Raw genomic sequence first — 17,587 nt, 5'->3', positions numbered from 1 at the left:
TTTTAGATTACAGGAGATGTGTAATGTAAGCCAGGTCTCAGGGGGTTTGATGGTGGCGGTGTCAACCGGTCCGCTTTCTCTCTCTTCCTGAGGGAATTACATGTGGACAGCTCAGCAAAACACCCCTTCAGCGTTGTATTTGGCATTTAAGGTCCCTCTCTGAGTCTTTTGAATCTCACAGCTAATATTAGACTGGTAAATCGTCTGTTGCCGTGATGTAGCCATGGGTTTGCGAGAAACGAGCGATCGGAGATGAGTCACAGCGTTATGCTTTCATAGCTGGAGCGTTTGAGTCTCAGATAGACTTCTGACCATCAGCATGAACTCTGGTCCACTTTGCAGATTATTCAGCCAAGAACTGCTTACTCAGACAGGAAAAGATAATTTGACCGACATGTGAAATGGCTTTTCATAGACTGCTTAATTTTTATGTGTAGTCTATTTGAAATAACAGATACCACAATAGTATGAAGTGTAGAAAAACAAATTGAAGTAGTGTCCTTGTTGGTCCAAAGTTGGTCCAAAGTACCATTTTCTCAGTGTATGTTAGTGTCCTTGTTACAGTGTAATTATACAATGAAGTACTGAGTAAAATAAATTAATAACATGTACTTACCACAAGGTTAGGATTAGAGTTTAGTTTAGTTGAATGCAATTATGCATAATTTACTGTTGTTGTTATTATTATAGTAAGTGCATGTAAGACATAAAAAGGACAATCTTTTGTTACCCACAAAAGTAGTAATTACTTACTGTTTCAGTACCAGGCACTGTGTCTTACCTGGTTGCCCGTTGATGGCAACATTCCCCAAAGTTGCCCGTAACATTGCTCAAAAAGTTGCCTGTGCATCATCAGCCTAACTCTTTTAAGTCTCTCTTCTCTCTGAGAGTATAATGTTGTTCAGTGTCCTCTGCCACCTCTCTTTCTGTGATGCATGCTGGGAATAGATTTGTGTCAGACAGTTGTGTGCAGAGTGTTTGGTATCACTCTTGACTCGGTGACATATTCTGTTTGTTATTTATTACCCATAAGGGCTTGTTATGTGCACACTAGTCAGATCCTGCAAGGAAACACTGCCTCTCTCACTGCCACCGTTTGCTGTTTTTTGTGTTCTTAGAATGTTTAAAAACATGAGCTACACTGGAAAAAAAACAAAAAAAAAAAAAACCACAATGTGTTGAGTCTACTTAAAACGATTTGTTACCCTGCTGCCTTAAAATTGTAAGTTTAGTCAACTCAAATAAGTTTAGTCAACTTAAAAAGGTTAAGTTGTACTGAGTGACAACTTAGACATTTGACTTGACTAAACAACAATTTTTGGTTTGTTAAACTTGAAAGCTGGGTTTGTTACCCAGCTGCCTTAAAATTTTAAGTTGAATCAACTCAAATATCTATATATTTCAATATATTTCAAGTTGAGTAAACTTTTTTGAGTTGACTGAACTAAAAATTTTAAGGCAGCCGGGTAACAAATTATTTTAAGTTGACTCAACAAATAGTTTTTTACAGTGTAGTCTTGTAGTTAAAAGTGAGTAAAGTAACAGTTATACATGTGTCCCATTCATTGTTTGTGACCCTACAATGCAATAGTTTGTAAAGATTGCAAGTATTCAATGTTCCATCCAGTATGAAAAAATGCAAAACAAATTTCTGGCTTATAGTTCATATGTGTTAGCTTTTAAGTCATGTGTGCATGTAGATTATATAGAGAAAATGTGGGAAAAAGTAAAAGCATATATAAATGTTTTTAAATACAGAAGTATAAAACATAATGAGTCTTCACAAGTAGTTTTTCCCACTAAATGTTTTGTAGTTGCAGAGTTTCATGCACATAAACACACTATACACTATCATGGCAACATTCATGACACTAAAATAATGCATTAAGCATTAATTTAACCGCATAAGATGTACTGTAACATAAAACCCTAATGTACATAACTGATAAGAAAAATCTAATAAGAAAATAATTATTTCAAGGAAAATCAAATCATCAAATGTGACTTATTACACAGAGGATTTTGGGAATGTCGATTTATGTTTTTTCACTGTAAATTCTCAGATGACTTTTTCTTTTTTACTACCAAAACTCTACTTTTAACACGTTTTTAACTGTAAAATTACATATGTCCTGTTCAATAGAATACAGAGTAGGGAACTTACTGATAACCTGTTAACTTTTTCAAACTTGGAAAGAAATACCATGGCAAATTATGGCACATATACTTTTAACTAGTTGCACAATTAGCAAAATTACAACTAGTTGCTTATTAGATCCATATTACTAGCTTATTGGCTAATTATTAGTACTTATAAAGCACATGTTAATGTCTTATTCTGTGTGACAATAATTTAGATCTCTTAATCCACCTTATACCTACACTTAACAACTACCTTACTAACTATTGATAAACAGCAAATTAGTGGATTATTGAGGCAAAAGTTATAGTTAATGGTGAGAATCGGTCCCCAAACTAAAGAGTGACCATTTTCTTTATAATATAATGCTCATCATACGGCACTGTAAGTGGTAACCTGCAATTATTACCTTTCTTTCTAACTAATTTACCCTATGAAAATTAGTTTTGGTGGTATAAATAAATGTATTGACTAACAGATGTTGCATAATATTTTATAAGACTTATAAAAAAGGATTCATCAGAGAGTTTTGCAGTAACTATGTTTTGAAAACTAGGAAAGACAAAAATATAACAGCATTATCCAGTGGTGGGTAATTTTTTTTTTTTTCTTTACTCAGTTTTTGTCAGCAGTATTCATCTGACTGAAGTTAATGCAGACAGTGCAGAAGCATGTGCAGGTAATTACTGTGGACTTCTACCTCACTTTATATGCAGCTGGGAACTCCTGAGAGAAACCCAGTACAGAGAAGCTGTCCAAAGACCAGACCGGATCAGACCAGACCAGAGATCTGTCACAGGAAACTCTAGAAAATGAGCTCACCTTTAGCAGGAGACAGCAGAGGCAGAGCGACTCTCCTCAGGCAGTGCCTCAGGACGGGATAGACACTTTCTGAAGTCTAGAATACTGGAGATTCACTGGTGCAAAAAATAATCTTGAAGTGTTGCTGTAATCCATCTGGGATTTCATTCCAGGAGCTGCCAGCAGACTCTTCTGACGCGACCCGAGACCAGTGGCATTTCTGAAAAACTGCAGACCTGTTGCAGTTTTGTGCCTTAATTACAAAATCATCGCGCTAACGGAGTAGACAGTATCTCACATACTATTGTTGTTTGAAAAAGAGAGAGAGAGAGAGAGAGAGAGAGATTCTTGTTAAGTTGATTTTAATCAACTGCCAAAAAAAGATTATTAGAGTACATTTTACAAGAAAATAGTGTGAAGTGATATTAACTGATATCCTCTTGAAAATCTGCAAGCTTTTAGTTTTGGTTAAAGTTGTTATGTGCAAGGACTGAAAAATATGCAAACACAATCATTTAAGTGTTTGGCTGTGAACAAAGCTGAATTTTCAGCATCTTTACTCAGTCTTCAGTGTCACATGATCCTTCATAAATCATTCTAATATGCTGATTTGCTGCTCAAGGAAACATTTCTGATTATTATCAACGGTGTTGGGCATGTTACTTTAAAAAAGCAATTAGTTATAGTTACTAGTTACTTCACAAATAGTAATTTTTTTTGTTAATATCTGAATGTACACTTAGTACATCAGTCAGTCAACATTATAATATGACATAATGATAATTTAGCATTAAACTTTAGTAATTAGAACTTTGGAATAACCATGTATGAATACATATTTGTCATACTGACTGAACTTAGGACTGGTGGTGGTGCTTAAGATATTGTTTAGTGTTTCTATAAAAAAAGGTAAAAACTAAAAATAATACTGAAAAAGATAACAAAACTACTACGAATTCTACTACTAATGACAATATAAAACACCTTAAGGATTAATGAGCTGCTGGGTTCATGAATATTAATCACAATGTTTAAATCAAAACAGGGTGATAATAGGTGAGCGCCAGCCAATGAGATTGCCGTTTACGCATTAGTTCTGCCTACTACTGGAGACACCAGCAGTTCTTAAAAGCTGAAGAATTCCAAAGGTACTCCAATATTTGGACAGGAAAATACAGCAAAGAATATTATTTTCATGTAGCATGTCAATTCTGCATGGTATATAAGACTCTCTCGCTATGTATCTTGCTTTGTGTGCATGTGAGACAAAGCAGCGGCCATAAATTATAATAAATTATAGTAACGTTGCATTTTATTGTCAGTAACGGTAACAGTGTTGTAACAGGGAAACAGTAATTAGTTTGATTACTCATTACTGAGAAAAATAGTTATGCCGTTAGTAATGCCGTTTATTTATAACGCTGTTATTCCCATTACTGATTATCAATGTTAAAAACAGTTGTGCTGCTTTACATTTTTATGTAAAACGGATTAATTTTGTCTTTGATAAATACAAGTATAAATTCCATTTTTGTGTCCTTTGAACGGTAGTACATTTCCCCCCCCCCATAGATTACACAGAAAACACACCTTTTACAACACCTCCATCCAATTTAGTGATTAAAACTGCCACTCACCGCAAGTTCAGTTTCACATGACTTTGAGCCATACTTGTAATCTTGATTATCACTGTAATTATTATTTAGATTAATTATGCTGCATAGTTATTGAACCTCTGAGCTGTTAAGCTCATTAGCGCGTGGACGAGACTGCAGACGGTCTTTACATTAGCTCTGCTTATACCGATGGGCTCTGCTGTAACAGTGATAAAGTAATACGGCGGCGTTGTTGGCAGGCTGCAGTGATCAGGGACTTGAGCTTAAATACCCTGGAGGCTTTTAGGTGCAGAGGAGCGTAAGGGAATGAAGTGGGAGGCAGTTTGTAATATTATAGATGCAGGATGTACCTATCAGTTGCACATGGATTGGTAACGACAGCACTGGAAAAAGTCAAAGCCTACAGTGTTCAAGTAAACATATTTCAGTGATGCATTATGATGAATTTCCCTCGACAGCATAGACATCTCAGAGCTGCCATTTCTACAGCCTGACTAAATGTTACACAGAGTTAGTTAGTTGGAACGGCAAGTTAAAGCCACGAAAGCGAGAGTCCAGTTTTAGTCGTCACCTACTGCAGTGTGCTTTGATATTTAGGCAAGTGTTTTGTATGTGTGTGTGTTATCAGTATGCATCAGGGTTTCTCGTCTTTCAAAGCTTAATGGAGTTTGCCAGCACATTTACACAAGACTCTTTGGACTTGGTTTTGTAACTTTGATCTTCATAAATCATATGTATTTAGGCAACACTTACAGCATACTGTATTAGCTCCTCAGTGCATCTGCATCTCTGTTTCCTTTGTCCTTTGAAAGGCCCATGATTGTGAGCAATACAGTATGTGTAATATAACTAGACCCGTACAGAATCTGCACGCATTTTATCTGGTGTAATAACTACAGAATAGATTTTGTTAAAGTCAAACATGTTTGGAGTTTTGTGTCTTTTAGTCCATGTCTAAATCTAAATTTTTGTCCAGTAAAATCCCTTTTGACAAGTGTAATTAATAAATCATGGTTCACAGCTCTGATGTAAACCAGGGGTGATTATTTAAACATGTTGTAATGCACTGGTGTCCATAGAAGTTTAATTCTAGAAATTAATAATAACCCATTTTATAGAAACCCACAATCACAAACTTGCTTATTTAATTAGTAACAGAAAATAGTGCAAATTCATGATCATATGCTTTTTTTTAAACTTCAAAATGTATTCAGTTTGTTTATTTTCACAGCTGAATTAGATTTTGAATACCAGGTGTCCAGTGTGAACCTACTGTACTCACTGTATGTGTGTGAGATCTTTTCCCTTCATTTTGTAATTTGTGAATCACATGATTTATGTGTGAGACGTTTAAATCAATATATCCAACGTTCATATTTACCACGATCAGCTTATTTTTTCTTACTGAAATATAAAGCAACGAATAAAGCAGAACCAGTTATAAGCAGTGCTATTTTCACTGATCATATATTTTATCATATTATATTTGTTTGTTAATATTTTATTTTTTTTTATTTTCCATTTTCCATTTAATTTTAGTTTTAATAATTTTACCCCCAATTTATATTAGTTTTTGTTTATTTTAATGTCTAAATAGTTTGTTGGTAATTGGTAGTTTTTAGTTAAAGTTTATTTCATTATAGTTATTTTAGTGCATCAACATAATAAAACAAAAAAAAGAGAAATTTTGCTTTGGCAAGTAGCTGAAATAAAATAAAAATTGAATAAAATATATATTTAGAAATATGTTATGTTATTTCAGTTAATGCTTATTTTATTTCAAGTAATATGATAATAATGCTGACTGTGAGTTCTTCCACTCTCACAGAGAACAGCAAAAACACACTTCATGCAACTGTTTAAAACTGTATGTAACTGTAACTGCATGTTTTTTTTGTTTTTTTAAACCTTGAAATATCTGTTTCAGAATCATTTTGATGGTACACTATAACTCTAAAATCTCAAATGGCTTCTTTCTGTCTCAAAATTCCCCAAATAGCACCAATTGCTTTACGGCAGGAAACCAATGCACATGTATGGCTATCCACTGCAATTACCACAGTGATATTTACGATGGTGCTGCAGGAGGCTTCAAAGTTATAAAAATACACAAAACTATATAGTTGAATTTAATTAATTCACTTCAAGTACAGCAAATTAATTTGCTTGAAGACAATCCTTCCAATCCTGTTTCAGCAGGAAGTCTATCAGAACAGGAAAGAAAACGGTGCTGAGAACTCTTATTGACATTATCAAGTTAAATATTTAATAAAGTGGAATTCTGTGGCTGCAGATATTGTGCAAGTGTAGTAATGGGTTCTTTTCCTGTCGTGTGTGTGTGTGTGTGTGTGTGTGTGTGTGTGTACCTAATTACATATGTCCTCACAGACTAGTTGAACACTGGTGTTAGTTCCCACATACTGTATTGCCTCTTTGTCATTATAGATGATTTACCATAAATGCTGTTTATCATAAACTGCAGAGTTTGATGTTCAGTGAAAGAAACTTCTTAAACCTACTTATTATCTTGCCATTTTGGGGAAAGTGGATAATGTTTGTGACAGTCAAGTGAATAACAGACATGATGAAGATGAAGATGAAGATGAAGTGCTCACAGAAGTTATAAATAAGCTGTGTTAAAGCTGAAATGTGTATCTGTCATATAGTCTTACCAGAGCTTAAATGCAGAGACAGTAGGGCTGGGCGATAAATCGATAACGATAATTGTAATAATTAGTGTAATAATGTCTTTAGACTACTAATGTATTTAGACTACTGTTTTTCATACAAATACCTAGGAACCATATTACATTTTTACCATAAATTAAGGTGCTATATTTGTGGTTTTTAACTGTTATTATCATGATCTATGGATGATACTATGAAAGAGCAATGGTTAAAAAAACAAAAAAAAAAAAAAAAAAAAAAAAAAACAAAAAACAGTCAGAATAATAATTCATAATTAAATTTCACAAAAAAAAAAAGAGGTTACTACAGTTTTTACAGATATTACTGATTTTGATAATGAACAAAAATCTACATCTGCATCCAAACTCAAGCTACTATAAAATGTGTATTTCTAAGAGACAAAAAATGTTATATTATTATTAATATTATCAGGTAACACAAACCTGTTTCTTTCTTTATTTTGTTAAGGAAAAATCACTGGAAAAGTGTTTGTCATGTTCTGACCACAAATAAATTTTAAAGCCACATTTAACCGTCTGATTTTTACAATATTCACATTGCAGCAAAAATCTACCTTTAAACTTAAAAGAAATAAAAATGTGACATTTATTGTGATAATTATTGATATCAAAAAAAAAAAAAATCATGATTTTTTTTGGCCATATCGCCCAGCCTAGCTGTAAGTAAACCATGTAGGTTGAATCCCTGAAAAGTAAAAAAAAAAAAAGATTTTTTTTGGCAATCAATTTGAGAATCAGGTCCTCTCCTGGGACTTGACACTTATCCCATTAAAGAAGAGGTTGCAAATTCTGTTGAATTATTATAATAGTCTTATGTTTTCTATTCTATGTTCATTTTATCCCCACATTTGCATTTTTGTCCTTTCCTCTATTCTCTCTGTCGTTGTGGTGTTGCTGGCTCATTGTAATGTGATCTTGCTGACTGACTGTACCTCCCTTCTCCCCTCCTTCTTTTCTCAATCCCGGTCGGATTGAAGGATGGTTTCTGTCTCATCTTGATACAAACAAAGCCTCGAGTCAGTTCACTTGGTAGCCATCTTAGCAGCACAACTGTTGTAATGCGGCTGCTGACTACTTGAAAGGGAAAAGACCAAATTATGCAAATCTCTTCGCATAACCTTACATTTCAGTATTATAACAGTATTATAAATGTTGGTGCTTTCATTTTCATTATTCAGAATTTGGCAAAAAGACCAAAGCTCTGTCGCAATTTGAAAACCTATACTATTCACTAAACAAACATTTTCAGCAAATGTTCATTTTGGAGTGAACTATTCCCTTAATTATAAGGCGATACATGTTAAGAATTTTATACACCTTAATGTTTTTTAACTTATCTCATTTTTTTTTTAGCACTAGTGGTAATAAATGTTGTAATATTTCAGTCCAGCTGGTATTCACCATCCGTGAGCTTTGATTGTAGGAAGTCTTCTGATCTTTAATTTATCTGCTGCTTCAGTGTGCAGTTGTAGACGAGAGAAAGATGGGCTTGAAAGAGAAGAAAAATGGATGAATCAGTTTACCCTGAGAACTTTCTTCAGGGTCACGTTGTATCTTGTGCCAAATAAATCTGCATTTGTTTGATTTAGCAGAAAATAGAAGCTTTTTTGTGCAAACTAAACATAATGCAAAGCTGCAGAATGTGGTTTGAGTATGTGACTCTTTCTCTCTTGTTGTCTCTGTAGAAATATCGGTATCAGGATGAAGAGACTCCGCCCCTGGAGCACAGCCCCGCCCACCTGGCTCACAGCAAGAGCGCTGAGATGCTTCACATGAGCGATAAGAACCTGGCTGCCATGGACACCATGCACAGTTACGCCCCACACACACACATCTCACCCATAAAGGTACGCGCACACGCACACACTCACACACTCACAGAAGATTGTGCTATTAATACTGTATGCTTCTCAGAATCAGATTTTATTGTTCAGGTGTTGCTGTTTTCTAAGCTCAGGAGACCTATCTTATACCTAGACCTAGATAGGTATGGGGTGGATTAAAGGATCTAAAATCATGCAGTATATATATATATTTATTAAAGGGGTGCTATTATGCTTTTTCACTTTTTGAGTTTTAGTCAGTGTGTGGTGTGTTTCTTTGGGCATAAAAAAGATCTACAAAGTTACAAATCTCAAAGTCCACTCCAAAAGGAGATATTTCATTTTTAAGAACTACAACGAACGGCTCCTTTGGACTACAATGTTTGTTTTTCGCATGCAATGATGTCACAGCGCGGTCCATTAGAATATTATTAAAATAAACCCCGCCCACGGAAATTCGAATTGTTGGAGGGAGGGTAGGGATGAGGTGGGGGATTAGCCTAACTTTAGCGATGCAGCACGGAGAGCCGCTTCAACGAGCTGCACTGCAGCGGGTATAAACACAAGCATTGACTAGAGCGGCCACTTTAGAGCAGTAACGTGTGCAGTACAGGGGATCGAAACACATGCCAAAGCCGCGATCTACTCCGGTTGCTGCGTCGGAGCCGTAACGCACCGCAGACGTGTGCAGTGTGTGGTAAGAGATTTATTCATCATACAGTGTAGATCAGGGTTGGGGCCATTCATGAATTGAATTGAGAATGAATGGTAAATTCCAATTCACTTCCTGGAATGGAATTGGAATTGGAATTGGAATTGCATGCAGCTGACAGGAAATGGAATTGGAATTGAATTGGAATGTCAGGAAACAGAATTGAAATCAAATAAATTCCACTAAATTCCACTTGAGATATTTAGGCCTGAGAGATGCAATCTTAGCGATGCCAAATTTCAGGAAATGATGATAATTCGATGCAATAAAATGTGAATGAAATACATGAATGAACATGACTCATTTTTTTGTGAGTTGAGACATATATTATGTGGTAATCATATATTGAATATATAGTACATCCAGAAACTTATCACCACTGTCATTCAATTATTAATTCATAATGTACAGTTCTCATTTTTATTTACTTGCATTTGATCAACTCTATTTCATACATTACTTGGTATTTGTAAAGCATCATAAATAAAGTTCAAATGTATGTCTCTAAATGCAATCACAAATAAATGCTCAGAAACAGCAATAAACGGAATTCAGTGGAATTTCCCTGAATTGAATTCCACTTCCTGTAATTCCAATTCAATTCCAACTCTGTTTCCTGTAATTGTTGTTGAATTCCAATTCCAATTCCATTTCCTTCTTTGAATTGGAATTGTTGAGTTCATTCCTGAATTGACCCCAACCCTGGTGTAGATAGCTTCACTTATAACGCGAGTGTTTTTTAAAATGCATAAATTTGCACTAGAATAGGCTAGGATAATCAGTGATGATGTTCTTTGATAATGATAGTGTTAGGCTGCTTTTAGCCTTATGCCTGAGGTGGTTTTGGGCAATGAAACTAAGTATGTAAAATAATTAAACAAATTAGCACGATGATATCATGTATTGGCGATCTCACAGGCTGATGATTGAACCCAACACTGTAGTGTATTATTTACTCACCCTCCATGCATCCTAGGTGGTGTATATGATTTCCTTTTTTCAGACGAATGCAATCTGAGTTATATTAAAATTTATCCTGGCACTCCCAAGCCCTCCAGGGGGTTAATAAAGGCCTCCTGTAGCAAATCGAAGCATTTTTGTAAGAAAAATATTCATATTCAAAACATAAGAATCACTTTTATCTAGTTACTGAAACATGGTCTAAGCTAATCGAGCCATATGTGCCAGGCTGGAAGAAATGTATTGTAATAATGTAAATTATGTTAAAAATAATGAATTTTTCGAACCACCAAACATGAAAGCATGTTCTATTACACCCCCAAAACAAAATCAAGACTGTGTAAAACAACATAATAGGAACCCTTTAATATTCACTTTATGAGTACTAATACACAGCCAATATGCTAGTAGTATGGATGCTAATAAGTAACTAGTTAATAGTGGGACCTGCTCCCTGTTACCATAGCTGTTAAACACTGAAAATTAATATTAATAACATAGCTCAGATAACATGTTCTTGAGCAGCTACAATAAAGATGCAGTCACATAGTGAAATTGCTGTGGTGTTTTTCAGGCAAAAAGTAGTGTAGTGATGTATGAAGCACAGCTCACATAGAAGCAAAACAAGGAAATTTCTATTAGTCAACACGTGAGTTTGCATGACTAACTGAACCATGCGTGGGGAAATCTTCAAAGGTTCATATCTGAATCATAATAATTTTAAATGTTGGTATTCGTGCACTTGACTACATTAGTAGGATATGCTCTCCATTTGACATAATTTTTGTGTAGTAGAAACAAATGCCATGTTAAAGAGATCTAATTTGTGACATTTACCTACCAAAACACAATTCAGTTCAACTCGATGCAAGTTTATTTGTATGGCACTTTTCACGATACTAATCGTTGCAAAGCAGCTTGACAGAAAATGTTCATGTGTTCCAAGAGTTGTCCACACAATCGATCCATTGTATTATGTGTATGTGTCTGTTTGAACTCTCTCATGCTCTGGTCTACTGCTCTATATTCCTCTATGGCAGCCGTGTGCTCTTCTCTACTGTTTTACTCTTCTCTTCCTCTCGCTGTCTTACTGTCTCTCTGTCTGACCTCTGTGTTCATTTCCTACCTGGTTTCCCTATTTCCTCTGGCTTCAGTAGGTGTATGTGTGTGAGTCATGTTGTGTGTGTCAGGCTCTACGTGAGTTCTGTACACCTCTGCTGTGTGTAGGCAGATCAAACCCGTCCAAACACTCTGGACTGTTTCTGCAGCCCCCACTGGCTCTCCAGCACATTCAGCACACAGACACACACTCCGTCTTGCGTAATTTCTCAGCACGGACTCACATACAGTGCACAGATTGGCACGGTACCAGACTATTTGTTCTATTTTTAGACTATTTATACTGTATGCGCAATATGTTCTGTATGCATGGCAGACCAGGACGGTCCAGATTGTACATTTACGTACATGTGCAGTATAGTCAGTACACTGTGTGAAAGAGTTCTGACCATCCTTATCCAGCATGACTACGATTTTTAGTATCTTTGATAAATTGAGCTGAAAAATGTTTATATATTTCTGAAAAAAATAAAAAAAATTGACTTGATATAATAGCCGTTATTTTAGCATACTTACAGTAAGGAATTTGTTAGTACTGTCGGTTTTACAAACTCTATCTTAGTGTGACACGCCTTTAAATAACTTCCTTTGCCTAGTTGTTTAATATCTACACTACACTATGTTTGTTCCGAAATGAGTGTTTTTGAAAGAATCATTTGAATCAGTGATTCGAGGCAGTCGCTGTATACCTAAATGAATCAGCCGCTTTAAACAAATCATTAATCATCATGAATCACTCATTAAGACAGGCACTTGCCGCCACTGGCAGTTTTAGTGTTATATTTGTTTATCCATGATAGGCTTGCTACTGTGATTGGTTAAAAGTTTTATATTAAAATAATAGATGGAGGCTGCTGTGATGTACTCAAACGATATGGGTCATTCACAAACACTCACTACATATCACACGATGTTACAGAACAGACAAAGCAGCAGTGACACATGGTAAAAATACTGTTTCTCATGTGTGTTTCGACATTGCAAAACAGTCTGCGCTGCATTGTCTTTTATTTTCAGTCTCTCTGAAAAGCCTGCGTCGAATTTGTGGCTTGTTTAAAAAATGAAGCCACAGTGAAATGAAGTGAATAAATGAACAGTGTCTTACTGACGCAGTCTAGAGCTTTGTTAAAAATGAAGTTCATTCTCGTTCCTAATGTTACACTGGTTGCAGTTTGGTGCAGTGAAGAAGCAATGATGTAGAAATAAGCGCTGATATTCTGCAGAGGTGGCCTTTCATGCACTGTGGCATACTGAGATGAAATATATATATTGATTGATCATAGTTCATTATGATTGTTAACAGATGCATCTTTAAAATTTAAAAATGGTATGTTGAAATTAACACACTCTAAGCATTTATCAAGCTTAGTTAATGTTAAAAATAAACTCTTACTGTAAAGTGTTACCCTTTCATAGAAATCCAGTAGCCATGCTTAAAGGTCTGTGTACGTTTTGATAGATTATCTTTCAATTTGAAATGAAATAAGCAGTAACGAGAAAACAGCACCTTTTTCTGTTCACAAAAAAAAAAAATTGTTTTGGTTCACGTGTAGAAAATGAATAAATTACTTCAAAATGAGTTTTCCCCACGTGGGAGGTCATGAGACAACCAAGTCTGAACCTTAGTTCTGTTCAACAAATTAATAGTCCTTAGCTGCTATAGCAGTCTAGGATAAATCACAGGTATCACACGCCAGACACATCACGTTAAGTTCAAGTGGTGGTCTAAATCACAAAACAGGCAAAAGTTCACTTCATTAACGATCAAAAAAGTGGGATAGATGAGTCGAAGTTTGGTGAAAAATGACAGCAAAACAGAAAGAAGCAGTGCAATCTTTATTATAGAAACAGATAGCTCCGGTCCTTGATTCTGATTGGTTGAGCCACGTTCAAAGATGTTGTAAATTACTGTACATACATACACTTTTGTTTACGTTTGTGTGTTGCTCGGCAACCACTTTGTTGCAACCACAACTGTTTCTGAGGAACTGCATTGATTGGCGGAAGAATAATGTTTTTCCTGATATCATTACACTTTATTTGCTCTGTTTTATTTTGTGAAACCTTACTATGTATATGGAGTAATTGTTTTATAAAAGCAATAATCCCTGTGAAGCCATGGTTTACAGTGAATGTATAACAGCTAACGCGCCTCAGCTGTTATAAATTCACTGTAAACCACAGCTTCTTGAGGCTTTTATAGCTCTCTATATGAAGCGTACAGACTTTATTAGAGCCACAGAAAGACAAATACTTTGCTGAAAAATGCATAGGGTGATTATGCACATTAATGATTTGGGACAATTATAATGTAATTTAACTGAAAACTACTGAGTGGCGTAGCAGGATTTCTGTCAGCTGCATGAATATATCAATTTGCTTTTCACGTCAGCTTTAAAGGTAGAGTAGGTGATTTAGAAAGGCTAGTGATACCAAGCTAGCTTTGAAAGCAAGATTCGCACCGTCGCTGCATAATCACTTTGCAAAGCTACTCTTCACTCAAAACACATGAACGTGCTCAGGCAGATCAGAGACTAACCTGTGACACAATGAGAGACAGTGGAGGATTGAATCCAACGCTGTCAGATTACCTCATGTCTCATTCACTGCTGAGAAAACATTACAGTACAAAGCGCATATTATTACAATAATAGCGCCTTTCATTCTCGTGATGACGTATCTATCGCAATGTTTGTTCGGACCAAACATTTTAATTGGATGAATATTTTATTGTCCTACGCCGACCCCTTAACTTAGTGATTGCTATCGGGTGTGCAGAGACTTTCAACCAGCAAAACAAAAAAAAGTTTTTGAAACAAATCGCCTACCCTGCCTTGAAATCTGCAACTTCGTGAGCAGCTGGACATAAATGAATGCAGACAGATGGTAACAATCAAGGCATTAAACATTTGGGATTTGTGTTTGTTTTGCTCACATTGTTTTAACCGATTGAGGTGCTGCTAACATTTGCGTCCTCTCAGTCTCGACAGCAAACATACTGCTGTACTTTCACTACTAATGCAGCATCTAGTTAATTACAATACAAATTAATTACTTAAAGGAGAAGTCCACTTCCAAAACAAAGATTCACAGATAATGTACTCACCCCCTTGTCATCCAAGATGTTCATGTCGAAATTATGTTTTTTGAGGAAACCATTTCAGGATTTTTCTCCATATAATGGACTGATATGGTGCCCCGATTTTGAACTTCCAAAATGCAGTTTATGCAGCTTCAAACGATCCCAAATGCGGTTGTAAACGATCCCAGCCTGGGTCTGATCTAGTGAAACAAATGGTTATTAAAAATACAATTTAAATACTTTTTAATCTCAAACACTCGTCTTGTCTCTCCCTGAACTCTCTGTATTCTGACTCAAAGAAAACTCCAATCGTATTTTCTCCCTCAACTTCAAAAATCATTTCAAAATCATCCTACATTGCTTCAGAAGTACCAACCCAGTCTTTACAAAGTGAACATGCAAAGAAGATCAAACACCCTTAACAAAAATGGTAAAACAGCAATATAGGGAGATTTTGAAGTTGAAGGAGAACATGAGATGGGAGTTTTTCGACATACACTGTCATGAACAAAAACAGGCAGAGTAAGACAAGATGAGCGTTTGGCATTAAAAAATATATAAATTGTATTATTTTCATTAAAATAACCGATCGTTATGCTAGATAAGACCCTTCTTTCTCGTCTGGGATCATTTACAACCACATTTTGGAGGTTCAAAATCGGGGCATTATATCAGTCCATTATATAGAGAAAAATGCAGAAATGTTTTCCTCAAAAAACTTAATTTCTTTACGACTGAAGAAAGAAAGACATGAACATCTTGGAGGGTGAGTAAATTATATGTGAATCTTTGTTTTGGAAGTGGACTTCTCCTTTAATAATGATGAAACCATGCACTACAGTATACTGGACACACGCTGTTTCATTGTCTGTTTTAAATCTGAAGTGTCCTGATCTGTTCAGGGCTCAGTCTAATATGTCAAAACAAACAGCATGTGGTATCAGTGATTTCTGCCTCTAGAGGCCGCTCTTGTTCTGTATAATGACAGCGACCTCCTCAGCCGCTCCAACAATGGATACAACCCATCAATACAGATTTTTGCCTATAACTGATAGCTCCAGCATTTGACTATCGGTGCAATTAATTAGCAAAACCGATCCATCGATCGACTTCTAGTTAAGGCTGTTCTGTGCCTGCTCAAAATTCTGTCTGAAGACGCAATGCTGCATAAAAGCCAGATGAAACTATTCCTACTTTGACCCTCCTAAACCCATAATGTAATTTCATGCCGTTAAAACTGCTGCGTAAATCCATTCATGCCACCTCTGAGCAGCATTAAACTCTCTAACATGGCTAATTGCCATTTCTGAAGCGCTTTTGTGCCACCTTTCCAGGGGGAATTTGGCATTGGTTTTGATTAAAGCTGTGAGAATGTTCTGAAACCTACAGGATGTTTATATTGTTCTCAGTTTATGAACCTTTTAATTTTTCGAGCAATTCCTGTGAAAGCATTCCTTTAAGGAAAGACAGTTTTTGAGTATTAGGGTAGAACATTGACTATGCAAATATATGTGAAAGACTGAGGGCAGAAAGATGGCCCAAAATACTGACACACAATATACTTATGACATTTCGACTGACCTTGTAAATAATTTAACAGGCATGAGGGGAACTAGCCACCATTTATGACTCTATATTCATATCGGTATCCACGGCAGATGATGAACCATAATTCACTACCTGGAGTGAAGCATGCAAACATATGTAACATATGCTCTTATTTATGCATCTTAGCAGCTGGCTAATATGTTTGGTGTAAACTCACTTTAGCATGAAGCTCATTTACATGCTCGTGTTCAGTGTCAAGGGCGTTTGGCTGGGTATGAAGGTCAGAAAGCAAACGACTCCTCCTCCTAGCTTTGCTCTCTCTCTCTGTCTCTCTCTCTGTGGTACCATCTGTCTTCATGTGAAACATGCCTGTGAAACACAACACACAAACATCCACATACCTGCACTGTAGCGCTTCAGTAATATCTACAGTATCAGCGCATTACATATAAATGTAATTATCAAAATGATCATTATCAGTGCTCATTATTATGAGTAACTGTTTGCACAGAAGCTAAATGATACAATACATCATGAAATGTGAATGTATTTTCAAAAACATGCTGAATATAGTTGTATATTTTATAATTATAATTATAGTAATTATTCAATTCCGTAATCAGTGCATTCAGTTTTCATCTTTTGAATTGATGCACTTGTAAGCCCTACTCATTTGTATTTAAACAGATATGCAAAGCAGTGAATGTAGTTAGATGAATGAAGGTAGAGAGATATATATATATATATATATATTCTTTAAAATGAGCATTTCTTTCTGGCTACTTTGTATTGGTTTCTATGTAAGTACTGGCACTTCTGATTGGTCTGAGGCTGGAATTTAGCGAGTTTGGAGTAAAAGTATTTGATGGATGTAGACTATGTGTCAGGAGCATTCACTCAGTATCATTATCTCATTTTTGACCGAGATGGCTTTTAGCTGGTTTTGCATCTGAACTCTTCATATATATATATATATATATATATATAATTTTTAATTTTTAATGCGTATATGTAATATGATAGTGTATGTATTTGTGCTTATGTCCTAACACTGTTTATATTTATGTGCTACATGCTG

The 17,587-nt window shown here is 35.6% G+C and overlaps 1 protein-coding gene across 4 annotated transcripts in view; it reads left to right on the top strand.

Moving 5' to 3' along the window:
* LOC127165109 (disks large homolog 4) overlaps positions 1-17,587 on the top strand; it is a 177,234-nt gene that overhangs the window by 62,866 nt on the left and 96,781 nt on the right. For all 4 annotated transcript variants that reach the window (XM_051109426.1, XM_051109425.1, XM_051109424.1 and 1 more), the window contains exon 2: positions 8,951-9,112. In XM_051109426.1, coding sequence (XP_050965383.1) covers positions 8,951-9,112 — 162 coding nt within the window. The remainder of the gene's footprint in view (positions 1-8,950; positions 9,113-17,587) is intronic.

Source organism: Labeo rohita, chromosome 5 (assembly GCF_022985175.1).
Source record: "Labeo rohita strain BAU-BD-2019 chromosome 5, IGBB_LRoh.1.0, whole genome shotgun sequence".
Taxonomy (NCBI): Eukaryota; Metazoa; Chordata; class Actinopteri; order Cypriniformes; family Cyprinidae; genus Labeo; species Labeo rohita.
Note: the sequence above shows the minus strand (reverse complement) of the source record. Positions and strands in the feature narration are given on the sequence as shown.